The sequence below is a fragment of the Echiichthys vipera genome (assembly GCF_963691815.1).
Source record: "Echiichthys vipera genome assembly, chromosome: 17".
Taxonomy (NCBI): domain Eukaryota; kingdom Metazoa; phylum Chordata; class Actinopteri; order Perciformes; family Trachinidae; genus Echiichthys; species Echiichthys vipera.
Window position 1 is genome coordinate 10,239,948 of NC_139842.1, and position 20,909 is coordinate 10,260,856.

The 20,909-nt window shown below is 41.5% G+C and overlaps 1 protein-coding gene across 1 annotated transcript; it reads left to right on the top strand.

Moving 5' to 3' along the window:
* Positions 1 to 212: 212 nt before the first annotated feature.
* On the top strand, positions 213 to 3,309 carry wfikkn2a (info WAP, follistatin/kazal, immunoglobulin, kunitz and netrin domain containing 2a; the record flags this gene model as incomplete). Its single annotated transcript, XM_083930630.1, has 3 exons — positions 213 to 431; positions 1,302 to 1,618; positions 2,109 to 3,309. 3 exons carry the CDS (start codon positions 213 to 215, stop codon positions 3,307 to 3,309), a joined length of 1,737 nt encoding a protein of 578 aa, XP_083786756.1.
* Positions 3,310 to 20,909: the final 17,600 nt, after the last annotated feature.

The window sequence follows — 20,909 nt, forward strand, 5'->3', positions numbered from 1 at the left end:
TAACCTGGAGAGCTCTCCACATCGAGACCGGTCCCGCGCGCTCCTAATTCGCCGCTTTTGTGTTGCGTCTGAATCCGGAGCTTAGGAAACTTTATCCGCGACACTTTAGAGGGAAGTTTAACGAGTTTTTTTTCCCAGCCGAAAAAAAACTTAAAAGTTAAACTTGTTGCATTTTCAAGATTTTTGGCGTCCGCGCTGTTAACGCGTCGGATATGTGGTGGATGCTGTTTCCCAGATGGATTTGGTTTCTCCTGGGACATTGTTATGCTATACTCCTTTATATGGACAGTTGCCGCGTGAGAGCAATGCCCATGCCCATGTCAGTGGCAAAAGTGGTGTACTCTCACGCAGGTCTGTGCCCGAATGACCTGAACCCCAACCTGTGGGTGGATGCTATGAGCACCTGCATGCGCGAGTGTGAATCTGACCAGGTGAGTAGACTGTGCTGCAAGTGACGGTGATGAAATGTGCATGGGAAATGTGTAGACGACGGGGGCATAGAGGCGCAGTTCGTCTGTAGTGAAAGCATCTGGGTTTGTTAGACCAGGATCTGATGTTCAAGGACGAAATGTCAAACAGCTAAATAACAAATGATCATTCCCCCTTTGTTTTCCTTTGCATTATGCATCAGTTGCTGCAGGGGGAATTCACAGAAAAAAAAGGGCAGAAACACAATTGACACCAAAATAATATTAGAATTATGTAATGTTACACGTTACATTTTAGCTCAAATTGACATCCTTCACGTTTTTATTTATGCTGTCATGCTGATATTGGTCAAAACTCACTTCCACATTGAAACCGTTTGAAGAACCCTCTGACCTAAATGAATCACAATGAAATCTGCTGGTGATGTTTGTTAAAGATGGATGTCACATAATCAAAACATTTACTCCATTTTATACCAATAAGTAAGGGTTTCACAGGGTCCAGACTTTGACTTTGGCTTATATCTAACAGCTAGTCAGACTTCAAATAGATGTGTAAATTAATCTGAATAATTTGGCTCTTAGTCCACAGTTAGCCTCGGGGCAGGGTTGCCTTAAATAGTCTGTAATAACTAATCTAGCAGCAAAATTACTGCAAGACTGGCCTAACACTAAAGTATCTAAAGTGTCTTGTACCTTTGAAACCGGCCCAAGGTGTTTATTATCAGGAATAAATGGTTGACAAGGAGGCCATTATTTCCTGATAATGGACACCTCTTCGGGTCTTATCCCGTACTTATGAAGTATGTTGATCCCAACTGGTATAATATGCTGGTGTGTAATACAAAAGTTTTGTTTCTTTTCCAACTTTAGGACTGTGAGACATTTGAGAAGTGCTGCCCTAATGTATGTGGTAACAAGAGCTGTGTGGCATCACGCTATATAGACGTCAAAGGCAACAAGGGCCCCATTGGAATGCCAGAGGGCGCCACCTGCGACAAGTTCATGTGCTCTCAGCAAGGGTCGGAGTGCGACATCTGGGATGGCCAGCCTGTTTGTAAGTGCCGGGATCGCTGTGAGAGAGAGCCTCACTTCACGTGCGCGTCTGACGGCATGACATACTATAACAAGTGCTACATGGATGCAGAGGCCTGTTCCAAGGGTATCTCTATCTCTGAGGTCACCTGCAGGTAACATGTTAAGTATTTTAGGTCTCTACTATTTGTTTGTGATGTGATGAGGTAAAGCTTTCATGTTTTAATATGTCAATAGGAATTAAATATCCCATATTGTAAGTGAGATACCATGTTTTTTTTTTTTAATTATAAAGCAGGGTAAGTTGTGAAATTATCAAAACGTTCAATCCACAGAGAAATACACAGCCCTTTATTCAGAAACTGTCTTTAAACGAGTCGTTAGGACTTCTGTACAACTACAGTGACCATAGTACAGAAGACCCTAAAGTGTCAATCAGAGCAGACAGGCTTTTTGGTAGGGGGGCTTAAAGAGACAGTCCTGAATTTTTATTTTTTTTTAAAAACATTAAAGAATTTAAACATGTTCTAATAGAAATCCAAAATGCAAATATGAACCTCAAAATGAGCATAATATAGGACCTTTAAAGAGCCTTTGACATATCCTGGCTTTGATTGATTCCTTTCTTATTCAACCTACCTACAGGTACCACCTGACCTGGCCAAACACAAGTCCAATCCCACCAGAGACCACCTTACATCCCACCACTGCCCTCCAGACCACCCTCCCAGCTGACATCCAGCTCCCCACCATACACAGTGCCCCCACCCAACAGGCTGTTTTTGTGGGCGAGACAGCTAGCTTCCTGTGTGAGGTGTCTGGGAAGCCACATCCTGCAATCACCTGGGAGAAACAACTGAAGGGCAAAGAGAACACCATAATGAGACCTAATCATGTCCGAGGTAACGTTGTCGTCACTAACATTGGCCAGCTGGTCATATACAACACACAACTTCAGGACGCCGGCATCTATACATGTACGGCCAAAAACGTTGGAGGAAGTGTGTCGTCACACTTTCCCTTGGTAGTGATCAGGAAGGAGGCAAAAGGTAAGAATACAGAGGGGAATAGTACCAACCTGCCATTTCCAGCTGAAGAGTGTCTTAAGAGTCCAGACACAGATGACTGTGGAGAGGAAAGCATGAGCTGGTACTATGAACCAAAGAGGAACAATTGCTTCACCTTTACCTACAGTCACTGCAATAAAAACCGAAACCATTTCGACACCTATGAAGCCTGCATGCTGTCATGCGGCGCAGAGCTGTCGGCTCCCTGCAGCCTACCGAGCCTCCAAGGGCCTTGCAAAGCCTATGAGCCTCGCTGGGCTTATAGCAGCGGCCTCAAAAAGTGCCAGTCCTTCGTGTACGGAGGCTGTGGTGGCAACGAGAACAACTTTGGGTCTAAAGAGGCCTGCGAAGAAATGTGTCCCTTTCCGAAGAACCACAACTGCAAGATTTGCAAACCCCGAGCTAAGATGGTCACCAGCTTCTGCAAGAGTGACTTTGTGATCCTGGGGCATGTGACCGAGCTGACCGAGGAGCAAGAGTCAGGCCATGCTTTGGTGACAGTGGAGGAGATCTTGAAGGATGAGAAGATGGGTCTGAGGTTCTTTGGCAAAGAGCCCCTGGAGGTGACTCTTCTGAACATGGACTGGAATTGCCCCTGCCCAAATATCACTACAGCCGATGGACAGCTCATCATCATGGGGGATGTTCAAAACGGGATGGCCGTCCTGCAGCCGGAGAGCTTTGTAGGCTCATCCAGCGCTCGTAGAATCAGGAAGCTTCGAGAGGTAATCCACAAGAAAACCTGCGATTTCCTTAAAGATTTCTCTGCCGTCCAGTAGAGTCTTTTAAAGTCGGACACTCGTTGTTTTCTGATTATTCCGAGCTCCAGTGACCTCACCAGTCTGACTGCCTGCCAGTTGACATAAAACGAGTAACTTATCTGTAAAATTGGAGGTTTTGTTGCCTGTTTCAGATCTTTTTATTTCCTTATGATGTTCCTTGTTGCTCAGAAGATCTCAGAAAATCACTCCTCGTAGTTTTTGCTTTTGACACTGTCAGTTGTTTTCATGATTTCTTCACAGCTGCTGTGTAAAACTGTCCTAATGGCTCTTAAAAAAAAAAAAAAAAAAAGGAAAAGAATAGGATAAAGCCCAGACCGTTTTGATGTCAGCACCTATTGCACACTGTCTGGGAAAGGCGGGTAGAATAGTCACAAGCATTTAACCTGTACAAAGTATTCAATCTTTGTAGCTGTTTACTATAATGGTATTATAGATAGCCTCTCCAAATGTTATCCCGAATACACTAATACCATTCATTTAAGGGTATGGTTTAATATGATTGGTATGTATGCTCTATGTTTTGTGGGACATTGTTCAACATCTGACTGGAGCACTTGAGCTCACAATAATGCAATTTGAAGCCTCAGTTCATTTACCAGAATCAAATAAGCTCCTTGGTTCCATGTTTGTGGAATCTATTTTGATAAGCTTTGATTTACAATACAGAATATGTATGTGGACTTCTGTACTATTTATTTTGTTGATCTATTCTTATAGGGCTATGGCCAGTGGGTATCTATATATATAGGCAGAAAGTATCTCTGGGAATCTAATTAAATAGAGAGCAGTCAATTTTTATGGTATCCATGCTATTTTACTGTCTATTAATTTTTTTATGGAATATTATGGAAAAATGAATAAAAATGATTTAGAAGATACAACAGATGTCCTTGCGTTGTGTTGTGCCGTTCCCCTGTCGAAGACAAAATACCCAACATGCACACAGCTTAGACTCATGCGGGCAGTGCATCCCTCCATCCATGTCCTCCTCCTTTCACTTGTATTTCACACACACAGGGCCTAGTCTGAAACAGGTCACATTCCAGCCCAGCTGTGGTGGCCCGCAGAGCTGTGTGTTGTGTTGTGTTGTGTCTAGGTCTGGGGCCCTCGCATAGCACACACCCCATCAGCCATCTATTGGCCTTGCGCGGCCCCTTTCATGTGCAAGAGGCCTGGGTGAAGGGGAAGAGGAGGAGGAGGAGAAGGATGTCGGCTGCTTCTCTTTCTCTTTCACTCACTCAGTTGGCCACATCTGTGTTAAAGGGACATAATGGGGAACAGTGAGAGGAATGGAAAGATAGTAAAAAGTCAAGTAGATATTGGGAAATGTAACCCCTAAAGTTAGGATGAATGTTGATGCTTTAAACACAAAATTATTTTATAGAATTTATAGCTTTTCGTGCTGGAGCTTGCGGCTAAACCCTGGTGTGGTAGAGATTAAGACACCGGAGAAACCAACACAGAGCTGTGGGATACTTTACAAAATTAGTCGTCAGGACCAGCGGGACACAGGAAACAGAACATAAGGAGCCAACTAGCCAGTGTATGTTTTTCCCCCTTCCCCCTTCCCCCTCTGCCCTAATATCCCATTCTCTAACCCCCTTCCTCAGCCCTCTTCTTCAACTGTCTGCCTACTTAGACAGACAGAGCCAGCCTCGAGTGGCGACCTCTGACCCGTCTAATGAAAAAAAGAGGCCACCAAGGAAAAGGCCACTTTCATGAGAACGGCTGACAAATGTTAAGTGAAGCTGAGCTCCAGACTAGTTCCACACAGCCCCCTTGATGCTCCACACATCACAGCCGGCTGCTGATTTCAGTATCAAGTTCACTTAGAGATCACTGGCCAGGCATCCTGCCAGACAGACCATAATAATAAGCCAGACAGCCAGAGGCACAAAGGGAGGGGGGTGGGAGTGGGGTGGGGGCACAATGCCCTCAGGGACACACATCACATCAGTGATGAACTTGTTGGTGTTCAGAGGGATGGTTGACTTTATTTTCCAATAACTAATACACAGAAATTGGCATGTAAATTGTGAAACTAACATGGCTTTTACAATACATATGCATAACCAACAATAATGGCACACACTTAGTTGAACAAGTTAAGTGAAAAGCTAATTTATTTGAAGAAATATTGCATTTTTATTGTTGGACTCATGATGGACAGTTTTTTAAAAATAGGATCTAATTTGATGCAGCACAAGTAGATCAGGTTTTTTATTCCATGCATTGTTCTTTCTTGTCAAAACCTGATGCCTACATTACCCATCATGCAACTTGACCACGGACAGCTTGGAGGTGGAGTGGGGGCTAACGTGTTCCAGTTGAATGCAGAAGTTTGAAATGTCAACTGGAATGCCCCCCTGAAGTCAGATTTGTGACTCAGAAAGTCGAACTTGTTAATCCCAACATCACAATCTAATGGCTACTCCCTGCATCAACAGTAGTGAAAGCTGCAGTAATATACTGTTTATCAGCACTTCTTTCTTGTGCATGTCTCATTAAATCAGTCGTACACACAGTACTGTTCAAATTTGATCTGTGTGCAAAATACCACATACTGTGTTGTTATCAACTGGCATTGCTAACAATGGCTAGATGCTGCCTTCCATTCGGAAAACCGCTATATTTAACAGGGTGGGGGGACTTGAGCCCTGGTAAGCAATACCAGTGATAACAACACATTATGCAGTATTTTTTTCTGTACAAACATCCATAGAAGCTGGACAATATGGTGTGTGCAATTTAATGAGACACAAATAAGGCAGAACTGCTGTAGCCTCAAGCTTCCCCTTTGATGTGATACACCAAGATCAAAGAATCATTTTTGCATCCCTCCACATACAATCTACTGTGAGTATTAAGAGACATTTGCCTTGTGAGAGACATTAGTCCACTGTGAAATATTTCCTTACTTGACAACTCTGAGTCTGAAGTCTCTACTTGAAATGCATTTTTAGAAAGAAAGAGCAAAAAGGGGCAGTGAGGATGGGTGGTTGACCTTGGTGAGATGATGTATGCACACTATAAAACTATAAAAACAAATTCACTCATACAAGTCAATGTTCACGCACATGCACACACCCTGACATATACTGTGTGTATTTTTTTTTGTGCATCTAAAAAAAATATATATTGAATGTCAATATAATATGTACACAAATGACAAACACATTTAGAAGGTATTAAATCACAACAGACTACAACTTTGTTATTAAAATGGTTAATATCAATAAATCTTGCATTATTGAGTTGAGGACAAATCATAAATGAAGAGATTTGTTTAACTAGTAGAATATATAGACTAGGCCTAACTAGGCTACTATGCCCATGGGCGGCTTACCCTCACCCAGGTCTACCCCTACCCCGCAACCAGGCAGGGCTAGCAGGTGGTAAACTGTCGCCTGTAGCCTACAATTAAGGACGACGTCAATACAGGTTAAAGTTAGTATCACTGCAGCAACATAGTTTAAAAAGGTTCCCTATCTATCTCTCTTAATCACTGACTCCACCCAAGCAAGCAGCTTAGTGACCCGAATCAAACACACTCACATAATGCTGCAGGCTAGGTCTGTGTAGCTAACATGCTAAATGCTAACATGCTCATGATGGTTCCTCCAGCGGTGATTTCTCACTGAGGGACCTTAACCTTCAGTGAGATGTGTTAGGCCTTCCTCACAGTGCTGCTTGTGAAAACTTTGAGAAGCGTAGAGAGGCTGAGTGGTTAAACTATGCTTTGAGAATGAACAGACCTGGAGCAAATGGTGGAACCGTTTGCTGTGTCCAAGACTAACTGCAGACAGGTGAGCAATGTTACACAACAACAACCTTACTGTGATGGATGTGATGAGAAAGCATTGTGCATAACACATGCACGCGCACACACACACACACACACACACACACACACACACACGCACGCACGCACGCACACACACACACACACACAGTAGGCATGGGAAGTATTCAGACCCCCTTAAATTTCTCGCTTGTTATTTGCAGCTTTTTGCTAAAATCTTTTAAGTTGACTTTTCCTCATTAATGTACACACAGCACCCCATTTTGACAGAAAGGCACAGAATTGTAGAACTGTTTGCAAATGTATTATATAACAAAAACTGAAATATCACATGGCCATGGGTATTCAGACCCTTTGCTGTGACACTTGTATTTTTTTAACTCAGGTGCTGTCCATTTCTTCCGACCATCCTTGAGATGGTTCTATACCTTTATTAGAGTCCAGCTGTGTTTAATTAAATTGATTGGACGTGATTAGGAAAGGCACACACCTGTCCATATAAGACCCTACAGCTCACAGTGCATGTCATCATGAGGTCGAAGGAACTGCTGACAAACTCAGAGACAGTCAAAATCTAATATGCTTGTTGGATCTGCTGTGGTGTCCATATACTTTGATTTATTTTTGGTCATTTTTTGTCCTTTTCTGCTTCTAGTAAAGCTTCTGCTGTAAAGGTGGTTGTGTATTTGATAATGAGTTGCATGAACAGTCTGAAAATTGGTATCTACTGTATATAACTATATGGTCATAGAGGCTCGGTGGCGTGATGTGGCTCCACTATTGTGTATACGTTGATATTTAATGCAATGTATTTTTTGTTCTTTAATTTAATAGTATCATATATTAATAAAACCTAGGTTTTTTTTACTTTAATCTAAGTACATATTTACACTTTTTTATTTGTTCTTGAGTCAAATACTCAAGTATTCTTTTCATCCCTGACTAAAACCATAATCAAACCTTACATTCCCCCTTGCTTTTAATTTATAGTTTAAAGGACTAGGGAACTAGATACCATAGTAAAGGCACTATTGTGCTGACTGAATTCATAGAAGTTGTGCTGCAGTTACGTTTTGTATCATGTATGTAGCTGACGAGATACTGTAGATAGGTAAAACTAGGGTACATTACTGCTTTTTGTGCAATCAATGAAGTTGTCCACCAGGTGGCAGCACAACACTTAGCAAAGCTGGTGACTAGAGTGAGAGTACTGTAAAGTGGCGTAACTGTTTCTAATCTCTTTTGATATTATTATCTTATGTTGAAAGTCTTCATTCATGAGCAAAAATACACTGTGTGAACTATTCATCTTAATAAGGCAGTTTAACTCATATTTGGCCATCAATGTTTTAAACACAAAACACAAAATTTAAACTTCACTTATTTCAGGAATCTGCAAAAAATTAGCAGATCTATGTTAAAGATGTGGTTGAATATGACAGATAAAAGCCCTAAAATCAGGAGAAAAAAAAGTATCATAAACAGGTTGAAGTGAAGGTTTTCTTACTTTTTCTGACAAATCATCAAAATTAGAACCTAAAAAAAGTAGTTATAGGAATATTGTTTTTGGCTTTTCCTACATAAAAAAGAACAAAAAAAAAAAAAAGCCTTTTATTGTAATTTCCCAACACACACACACACAGACACACACAGACACAGACACACACACACACACACACATACACACACACACACACACACACACACACACACACACACACACACACACACACACACACACACACACACACACACACACACACACACACACACACACACACACACACACACACACAAACACACACACAGTGTCACTTGCCCGATTAATTTCTCCTCAAGCAGTCAGCCAGATGAGCTGCTAGGTTGTGCCCAATGCACTGGATGTGTGCAAGAGCAGACACAAACACACACACACACACGTACACACACACACACACAGTGTCAATAGCAGCTCTCACGGGCACAGCTGCTCTGTGTGCTGGGTTAGACCAAAGTTTCCGGATGGGAAGGGATAGAGAGGGTGACAGAAAGAAACAAAGTCATAAATACCCAAGATGAAATGTTGACTACCAGCCCACTGTATTCACATACTCATAAATCCATGCATGCATGTGCACACACGTACACAGTGAGTACAGTGGATTAATGTCGCCGGCAATAGGTGAGGAATAGGAGAAGGATTTTTTTATAGTCACACAAAGAATGTTTCGTGCATTGCATGTTTAAGCACACAACAAAAAGTACAAGCTTAAGTTTCAAGTACAAGCTTAAGCTTAATGTTTGCAAATGACTGGTTAACAATATGGAAGTGTGTGGGGTGACAGCTTGGGGAAGGGGGAGACATGTTGGAGGATGGAAGATGAGAGGGAACTGAATATTGGAAAGAGGAGAACAGATAAAAGTGCAGGGTGGTTGTGGTGGTGGGGTTCAAGAAAGGTAAGGAGAAGATGATAGAGTGAGGACATAGAGGAGCAGAGGGTATGAGGGGGATGGGAGTGGGATGAGTGAACGATGAAGGCAGAAAGGTCATAGTAGCATAAGGAGGGTGTAAATTGTCCAGAACATAAAACTGCTGCTGTCGACTCTAGGGGATTCTTTTCCCCCCTTATCTTTCTGCTTTCTAAAAATAGCACCTGCTCAATGTAGGGGGAAACTAGGACACAGTTACCTCTCACATCTCTCTGTTATATCCATATATACTTTATTAGAGATAGATAGATAGATAGATAGATAGATAGATAGATAGATAGATAGATAGATAGATAGATAGATAGATAGATAGATAGATAGATAGATAGATAGATAGATAGATAGGGAGATAGATGATTTAGTCAAAGTTTTATAAATATTTGTATATATATTATGTATTCTGCTTTAATATTTCATACTCTTGCTGTAGTAGATGTATACGTATTTACCTTATCATAATTGGATGTTTAACACCAATGCTAGACTCTGATATACATCAACAATGAGTGATATATAATATACTGATGTTTCAAAGACACATCAGTGCACAGCAGCCTCTTACATACAACTGAAAATAGTTTTATTTGTAAAAGAAATGGTTTAAAAGGGCCATATTCTGCCCAAGGTCACACTTGTATGTTGGGTTTCTACTAGAACATGTTTAAATGCTTTTATGTTCAAAACACATTTTTCTCATACTGTCTGTCTGAATATACCTGTATTCAGACTGTGTCTAAAACATTCCATATTAACGCCTGTTTCTTTAACCCCCCCTCCCAAGAAGGCTCAGTCTGCACTCTCGGCTTCTCTGCACCATCATGGCAGCTGGGCAATGACTGTAAACTGTAGCGACACAACCGCACAGAAGTCCTGACGGCTCATTTAAAGGCACAGTTTCTGATTAAGGGCTGTGTGTATTACATGATTTACTGTATATAGCACCACAACCTGCTTTATATTAAATAAAGACATGTAAATCTATTTTTTTACAATCTAGGACTTTAATTGTTTGAGACCATGGCATTGAAAATACTATACTAGTGGAGTCAGACAAAAGCTGCTATACCACCTGTTTTAAACATGTTTTTCCTGTAATGATAAGGAAGCACAGGTAATGAGGTGGCAACTGTCTTACAACCATGCAGGAGATTCAGTTGTAACATCCTCCATGAACCCTCTTTAGCATGTATAATAGCCATGTTAGCAATTTGCTCTTTTAGGCTACAGCTTTGCATGCTGCACTGAACAAACCTATGCCCTCTCATTATCAAAAATAGGGGGACTAGTACACTGAATACCATCTGATATACTGTATAATTGCACATCATAACATGTAACTCAACACAAATACAGTTTGCTGACATGTAGAGATTAATGAATTCAAATCGCAGACAGCCAGAACACAATGAAAGATCTGAGATTTTAGTTCATCGTGACTGAAATTAAAACCAAACTGCCAGTAAAATAAACCATTATTATAACTTTTGTATCTACTTGATGTATGATGTTGTGTCACAGTATGTACATTGTAAATCCTAAAATATGGTTTTAAAAAACTAGCCACAGACTTCTAGCCATCATCCAACAAGTCACATATGCTTGCACATGCATAAACATACAGTATGCCCATATCCTTGCACATTAACACAAAGGGACCTGTATGCATTGAATAAAACAATGCATTGTGAGTAGTTCTACCCTCCTAAACTATGCCTGAGGCTTTCAGTCTGTGAAATGTAGATGTGCTGCCAATGTATGCAGGCAGACTGTTTCTTTAATGAGACGTCCCAACACCAGCCTGGTGTTGTCATCTCATACGCGTGCACGTGCGCGCGCACACACACACACACACACACACACACACACACACACACACACACCCCAACACACGTTCCTTGTCCGTTTCCACTGTCTATAGTCAAATTGGTTTGAATTTGGCCATTTGACATTCAGAGACATTATTTCAGTTACACTCAATGCTTCTTCATAAATGAGAATAATAGAGACACAGAAAATAGAAAATTCAAACAGTAGTGACACAGCATGAGAGAGAGGGCGGGGAGCGGCCAAAAAAGAGAGGGAGGGGGTGGGGATAAAGGGATGCTTGGGACAAAATGTTCTAATCCCAAACCGGCATCACAGAGAGTCACTCAGGGATTTCACATTGTTTCTGTTTTAGGACGAGGACAGTTGCCCTATTGTGACCCACCAGAATGGAGGCAGAGATCAGCTGCTGCCAGGAGAGGAAAAAGAAATATCAGTCTTCTGTTGGCGTGAATTATCTGCAGTTAGATATGGGAAAGAAATAAAAAGAGAATCCTCTGGGGGATGATGGCAAGGACACAGGAGCTATTAGAGACTCTGGCACTGTTATGAGTGTTTTAAAATATAAGAGATGATGTTATAAGACAAAGGACAGTATGAGAGAGAGAGGGAGAGAGAGAGAGAGAGAGAGAGGGAGAGAGAGGGAGAGAGAGAGGGAGAGAGAGAGAGAGAGAGAGAGAGAGAGAGAGAGAGAGAGAGAGAGAGAGAGAGAGAGAGAGAGAGAGAGAGAGAGAGAGAGTTGACCTCACATCAAAAGTTTCTTGATGTTGCTTGCAAATGAGCTCACACTACAACAATCCTGGGCAAGAGCACTATACTTTTTTATGTTTCAGTAATCTGTGACTTTTTCAGTAACTAGTAGTGTAAGGCCAGCCTGTGAACCAGCTGAATTCCCTGAGCTCATGTTTCATTCGCTCTGTCAGATGTGTCAGGTCCCCTTCCCAGTCAGACAGATTTTTTTCAGTAGCTTGAGATCTGACGAGCCAATCACAACAGTTTATCTCATGTGGTGGCGGCAGTAAGACCATCACTGCGACAGAAGAGCCATGCTTGAACGTTAGTTACTAACATAACTACATCCGGTACAACTCATTAGGCTCACAAAACTCAGATCAAACTGTCAAAGTAGGCAGCGCTGATCAAATGTGAATGAAGATTCTGGTCATGTATTACATATTTCTCATCTTAAATGTTTTAAGAAACACATTTTTGTGTACTCGGCTGCCATGTTTTTCCTGCTTCATTGTGGTGTGCGCCGTTGATAACGTCCCTTGGAAATCTAAAATGAACTGAGAGGTTCCAGACTAATGCACATTTGCCATGGCCTTACTTATGCATAACTTTGAGCCTGGTCATTTAAGGAACCATAGTTTTTGACACTCCCATGTTCATTTTTGAGCCCCGAAGGGTGTCATTTGGTCAAACAGAATATGTAACATGTGGCTGTTGAAGGGTTTTTTTGATCATCAGATGTGATCTGATAACAGTCACATCTGATAATCAAAATCAATAATTTCTCATTACATTTGCTTTTAAGTAAATGTAACGAATTGATGCGCATTACGAAAAGGTGTTTTAGGGTCCTGGGTCACCATATGACCTGCAGTTCTGAATGTGGCCACTATGGCAAAATGGCAGCACAGCCAAACATTGTTCCTGGGGACTTGGGACACACACACACATAAATACGTACACGTGTGGTTTGTGCACGCCAAGCATGATGCTGCATGCTGTCCTGTTTTCATTGACAGTGTAATAGCAAGATGCAGTACTCACTCACACACACACACACACACACACACACACACACACACACACACACACACACACACACACACACACACACACACACACACACACACACACACACACACACACACACACACACACACACACACACACACACACACACACACACACACACACACAGCTTGTTACCAATTGAGACTAAAAAACAAACAGTATGGACAGAGATGTCTTTATTTACAAAAATGCTATATTGTTCAAGGTTACATCTAATTAAATGATTGTCAGTACTCTCTAATTCATAATTAAACATTACAAAAGCACTAAACATTACATCCTAACACTAGATGGTGTATGACATATGTACTTACTTTGTGAAATCATCAGGTTTGTTGTGTTGACTTAGACTTTGCTAACATTCTATATTTAAATGGCATTTACAATATGTATTGTAGAGTTACAAATCACACTGTGTGATACACTGAGAACTTGTAGCCCAGTATTATCATTTTGAAATCGTCCGAATATACATGGAAATAAAAAAGTTGATCAATTTAATTGTCTGATGCGCACTGGAGAAATTCCAACAAGGAGCAAAATATACCAGGCCTTTCCTCATTGACACAAACCACATGGCTATACAGTCACTATGAATAGCACTCTTTCAGCTTACAGCCACAATGACTTCACAGACCCTGTAGCTGTGGCACCGGAGGGGCCAAGTCTCTGCTGAAATGCTATGAAGCTCTGCAGACACTGGAGGGAGTGCTAGACTACTGTCTATAATGAGTTGAATACAGACCAAGTTAGTTTGTTTGATCCCTGAGTTGTTGCTCTGAAGTCAGTTGTTCATCATAGAGACAAGCACAGACTGACCATTTAGACTCAGAAGGAATGATACTGAATGTGCCAAACTTAAGAGGCATTTATTTTAATGGTGTGAAAGGAATATAGGAAACATATCCATGATTGATTAACTTTATGAAATCCTCCAGCTAGTTGCCAACTGTGCCTGTCTCCTATTTGCCGAGCAAAGTACTAGCAGGTAGTGTACGGGGATTAGAGCTTTTTCACTGAAAACACCTGCCGAAAACGACAACACATCTATTCCCTCTGTTTTTGTTCTTCAGGTTTTGGTGCTTTCAAAATAAACTTAAACTTCAACACAAAATCATGTGTTGTGGGAGGTAGGGCAGGAGGGAGGGAGAGGGTAGTTATCCTGCATCTATCCCATGTTTGTTACTATCTTAGCATTTGTTGCATCTGAGTTATGTTGCCCCTTATATAATAAGTCACTCACTTATACCCTAGTTTAGCACATAGGGGACATGGGGCAGTTGAGAAATACGCATATCGGATTGTTTCCTTAGTAAGTCATAGTCTCCCAAAGACTATTCCACGAATAGATACAATCTATGGAACAATCGATTTATAATTATGACTGAAGCATTGTTGATCATGGTGTGACTCTCCAGGGTTTTTTTATGCTTCATTAAGCTTCAGTTTACTGAGAATATTGAGGCTATATCATGGGGCTTGGGAGTCTGCCCTTATTTCAAGAGAAGCATTACATAAGTGTTCACTACTTGAGAAGGAAAGAAATGCCCGGGCCTGTCACAGGCAGAGAACGAGATAGAAGTCGCAGTCTAACTATTTTTGGATTGCAGTCAGGTCTCTTTCTCCGCAGTTTGTGCCTCTCCGGCATGAGAGAGTATGAATATTAATCGATGCTTTTATCGTTTGTTATGGAAAGGCTCCCTCTCTGTTTGAATGGCAGGAAAGCCATAAACCTGTTTTCCCCTCTGCTGTATTACCATATGAGTCGAAAACATTTCTCACAGAAAGACAGCAGAGGACTTGTTTGAACATAAAAGTGGCTGTGTGAAAGGGAGGCTGGGATCCTTTCAGGTTTGTTTAGAGAACCCAGGATTAGTAATCAACAGGTAAAAAGGAAGATAAATCACGTTTTTTCCACAGATGGGTTTTTGTTAGGCACATGTGTGTGTTTGCTTTACATATATGGGTGTTGGCTGCGAGACAAATGCCTCTAAGCTGGCTACAGCCAAAATCCTCACGTGCAGCTCACGTCTAATCAAGGCTTGTCTTGTGCGTATGTCTGTGTGTGTGTGTTTGTGCACATTTATGTGTGGCAGATCCCATGACGCCATGCTTGTGTCCTGAGCAGCTTAGGCAGCATGTCAGTGTGTATTAAACATCCACATCACATGACACTTGACCTCTGACCGCGGCGCCTCCTGCATCAAGACGCAAGCTCATAGTGGGAGAGCGTGCGTGTGGGTAACTGAGACACTGAGCAAATATAAAGAGGCACATACAAATTCATGGAAGTTGAATATTTAGTGGAATAAAATAATAAGACCAAAAAAAAAGAGAGTAGTCTTAATGATGTCCTAAAGTGGACTGTGCCTGTCAAGAGACCATTAATAGGCTGCTTGAATAGATTGCAGTAGGCCGGAGGGGGGATCAAGTCAAAGGTTTGCCCAAGGATGTCGCTACGTCCGATCTGTTGCCATGACAACTGGAGGGCTGGAAAAAGTTTGTGGATTAATTCATAAAGAGATGAGAAATCTTGCAGCAGTTATGAACGACGACAGATGACAAAATAGGGCGTCGTTCCATTTCTTTTAACCTGTCAAGCTGTCTGCGTACTATAACACGACTGCATTATTGCCATGTGTCTGCAGTGACGTTGTGGCTTTCAGTCAGTGTTTACATGTTTCTCTCATTCTCTGCTCTTGCCAATAAATAAATAAATCACATTTATATTGCATGGGCCCAATCATTTAATGCATTTTGATGAAGCAGCCTTGCTAGATTCTAATTGAAATAAGTTTTCGCCAGGCTCCCTGGTTTACATAAGTCTACCTGATAAATATACTGTGCCATAGAGATTACCATGAAACCTGCAAACATTTACTGTAATCGCATCACCAGGTGTGTTTTACAAGCTCACCTAACACAAGTTCATTTTAGAACCAGTTATTGTGTCATTGCCTCACATAAAATCCCATTACACATTCGACTTCCGTGCTTTTAAAATGGGTTGTGTGTATTTGTGTCCCCTGATTTGTACAGTTGCCAGGTAATATGATTTTGTCCTTGGTGGTGCCTGAGCCATTCTCCCATATGGCATTCATTGGTTGTAATATCTTTTTCAATGACTGCTCTGAGCCTAAATCGTCTTCCTGAACAGCCATTATTTCCCACCCCCAGCTAAAGTCAATTTTGACGTGCAAAACTGATGGCATTCAATCACCTGGGTGTTCATTTGGAACAGTAGTAGGGAAGCAGTTAGATGTAAGAAGAAAGGGTTGAGTAATAAGAGGAAGTGTGTTGTTAGGTGTTAGGACTTAACTATGCATTTTGTCTTAGGTGTGTTTGTGTATTGAACATGAGGTGTGCAGCAGCAGATGGCTTGAGCTGTCGTCTGCCAGAGCTTCCACTTCTCACTGTGTCAAACAAACACACGCACAGAAACGTGCACAAGCACATGCAGAGTCTACGATTAAACCCCTTGAAGGCTCATCTGCTCAGGATATTGCCTTGGGACAAAACAGGAGCTGAGAATCTTGCAGGAGCATTGCTGTTTACCTTCAACTTGAGAGCTGAAATGCAGAGAGGAGGGAGCAAATACTAAGGCGCCATATGCTAATTTTCAACATGTTTATATGCTTTAATGTAAAAAAAACAACAACACTATTTTTCTTGTACTGTCTGTGTAAATATATCTGTATTCACCCTCTGTCTGAAACACTACATTTAAGCATCTGTCCTTTAAGTCCCCCATCTTGAAGAAGCCCAGTCTGCTCTGTCATAGTAGCCAGGGAATGACTGTAAGGTCACTGTAGCGGCACTTTCTACCTTTTATGTCATAGAGTTATGACATCATAAACGTATAGAAGTCGTTTCGTCTGTGTGCAGTTATCTGTAGATTAAACGTTTTATATAGCACCTTGATCTGCTTTATAATCAAAAAAAAGAAGGAAATCTCACTTTTTAGTATATGAGATCTTTAATAACTGCTGACATGCTTGCTTTGAATGGACTTCTTTGGTATTGTCCGCCAAGACAAGTATGAAAACCCAGCCTTGTATTTTATTTAGTAATTTGTTCACTCAAAAGCTTTTCAGGGACTTGAAGTTTTTATTTCATGCGAATTACAGTGGAAATTGTTTGGCTTTATCTAAGTCATTTACATAGTGAACAACCTTGCTCTCATGTGAACACCTATATTTGCCCGTGTTTAACTACGTCACATATTATACTTTCTTGGAAATGATTCACATATTTATAGTATAGTAGTAGTGTACTTTTTTCCCCAGCCATTTGTGTTTGAGGCCCATAGAGACAGGTGCAGGGTGTATTATTGGGTTGGCGCGTCGTTCTGTCTGTGAGACTGTTCTTAAAATTGAAAGAGAGAGGGGTAGCTAACCTTTATCACCACACACACATTCATGGGATACTTGTTATGTAATAGAAAAAAACACATAAGCATATCCATAGATACTTGAGGATAATTGAAACACACATGAAATGAAATCAATCACACACACACATGCACACTTGCTTACCCTCATCTGCCCCTCACATTAATCTCTGAAACACATTTACATGCACACATAAATATGCATGCTCAAACACACACGCACACACACACACACACACACACACACACACACACACACACACACACACACACACACACACACACACACACACACACACACACACACACACATACACACACACATACACACACACACACACACACACACACAGCATGTCCTTCAACCCGGGGGCAATATTCTTGGGTTCCTGCCACCCTCACCCCACCTCCCCAGCACACATGGTTTATTGTGATACATACTAACTCGCCCCTGTGAATCCCTGAAATAAAAATGGCCCTGCTGCACTTTTTGCATTCACCCAGGTGCCGTAAGTCTGATTTGTGGGCTGTTGATAGCTCTGTCCTATCATTAAATGAGTACCAGTCCCCTGGAGCGAAACCATCCAGGGCAGGTTGTATCATATTGTGTGAGTGTACGGAACAGCTGTGAGCAAACCAGGTTCTCTGCATATCTCCTGCTCTGCATAAAGCTTGACGTTTCCTCTCCTGCAGCGTGGTTAAGACAGACAAGGCAGGCACATACACTTACTATATATATATATATATATATATATATATATATATATATATATACTCAGCCACAAAAACAACAACGTTCCAGGAGTCCCACTGCTTTCCAACTGAAGGTAAACATCCTGTATAATAACATTAGCACCAGGCATGCAGGCTAAGCCATTTTTTTTCTTTGACTAAGACAACCTAAAAGAAAATGAATGCTGCACAGATTTCATCCACACTGTGTTCTGACTTTGACTGATAATGAAACGGTTGTGCTGGTGCTGAAAACCTAAGCACAAAAATGTAGTCCTACCTTTTTTTCCACACAGAAATTTGACCATGAATATAAGGGCATCGATAAAGACTCGCACCAGTAGGCATAAATGATACCAGCATTGGTATCAATAAAATCTTATCAATTCCCATTCCAAAAGATATATTCATGTGCACACAGGCATACACATTTGACATTTGGCAGAGCCAAATTATACAGAAACACACATAACCTCAACATTAAACAAACCAAGGGAATACACACGGTGAAAACAAGGGGGAGATATGCATCCCTGGGGCAACACAACCGTGGAAGGCATGTCACATTATCTGGAGTTAAAAGAAAAACATTTTTTCAAAAGACAGAAAAGGTAGATATCCTTTAGGTGCTGTTTTTCTTTTGGCAGCTTACAGTCACAGCTGATGGGGCATTAGGTTAAACCCTTTCCTACTAATCAATACAAGCTGTTGAGCCTCTCTCTCTTTCGTGCTCTCTTCGTCTCCCTCTCTCTCTCTCAGGTCCATTGTAATGCAGCACAGAGCAGTCCACACATGGCCTTTACAAAGGCTGCTTGTACTCTAGTAGACCTTGGGCTGAGAGCCTTTGTAGCAAAAGTCTGTGACCTCACTCACTCCTTTTAATATATGGACACACAAACACAAACACACGCACACACATGTTCCTGAGGGAGAACACATGGAGCTGGATGCTTTAATAAAAACACACACATTCTAAGATGTATACACTGAAGCACCAGCACACTCACACTCACACACCCTGTGCCCCAATCGCGCATTTCACAATGCTAATGGCCTTGGAGCTATGAAAGCACGGAGAAATAAACAAAATGCCGGCCCACACGGCATGTGAGTGAGTAGGCTTTGTGAGTTGTGTGCTGAATGGATCTGTGTGTGTGTGTGTGTGTGTGTGTGTGTGTGTGTGTGTGTGTGTGTGTGTGTGTGTGTGTGTGTGTGTGTGTGTGTGTGTGTGTGTGTGTGTTTGTGTTTCGAAGGAGCCAGGCATTGTCACAGCACTCCACACACTGAGCTTCCAGAAAAGGCCACGCTTCAGTATGGTTTTGTAAGGTCCTCGCCACCATGGCACAGTGGACAACCTCTTCACTGTAACTCAATTCACATCACGTTTAGTTTTATCTGCGCGTTTTATTGCTGTGTCATTCTATGAGCTGTAGTCAACTCAAGACAGATTTTTTTTAATATATAAAACAAACTGAACTGGGGAGAGCTGGGATGGCACTGATGGCCTGCTGGCCCTTTGTTCCAAGTTCCAGGTTTTGATGATCCCTGGTATTTCCCTTTAGCACAACCAGAAGGTCACATTTTTTCCCCCAGTGAAATAACACAGCTCACTCCCTTTAAGCCACAATCCAGAAAAGTAAGTCTCAAACTCGTTATGTCATCAAGTATATAGTAGTATATAGTTTGTTTTTTTTAATACCCAAAATACGCTTTATTTATTAGGAGCTTTATACTTGAGGCCATCACACATTTAAGTTTAAGCACTCTAGTTTTTGGACTTCTTAGAGAGTTGTTCATGTTTACTAATATTTTTGGATTGTCTTAGACCATAGGAATACCATGTATGCATTTTGAGAATGAGCATAGTTCCCTTTTAAGGTGTTCTTCTTGGTATAGTTTGTAGTTTCTCTATAACTATATATATATATATATAGCTACCTGTTAACAAAGGAAAACAATAACTCCTGGGTGACACCCTCAATCAAATCACCATATAGATAACTATGACAACTATGTCAAATGTCAACACATATATTGTGTTATTGGTCGAATTAAGAACAAAATCAGCAACTGAGAGAGCATTTTTGAAAACCTTTGTCCGTCACAAGCGGAAAATGCTGGATTAGTGTGGATTGAGGGAAACAACTAAAACAAAAGATGCAGTTTGCAATTTAGCCACATTGGTGCGGACATGACCTTAGTACTAAGTGCCAGACTCCCACACTATAAACACACACACACACACACACACACACACACACACACACACACACACACACACACACACACACACACACACACACACACACACACACACACACACACACACACACACACACACACACACACACACTCACACACACACACACACACCAGGTTTGTGTCTACTTCCCTTGGCCATAGTGACATGTAAAGCAGCTGCGCTGGCAGTTGTGTATGTGTGTGTGTGTGTGAGAGAGAGAGTGCGTGAGAGAGAGAGAGAGAGTTAGAGAGAGAGAGAGGCAGAGCCTGCTGAGCCAGGCCTCTCATTATGTGGGATGTAATCTGAGCTTTCGGGGCCCGGACCGGCCCCCTGAC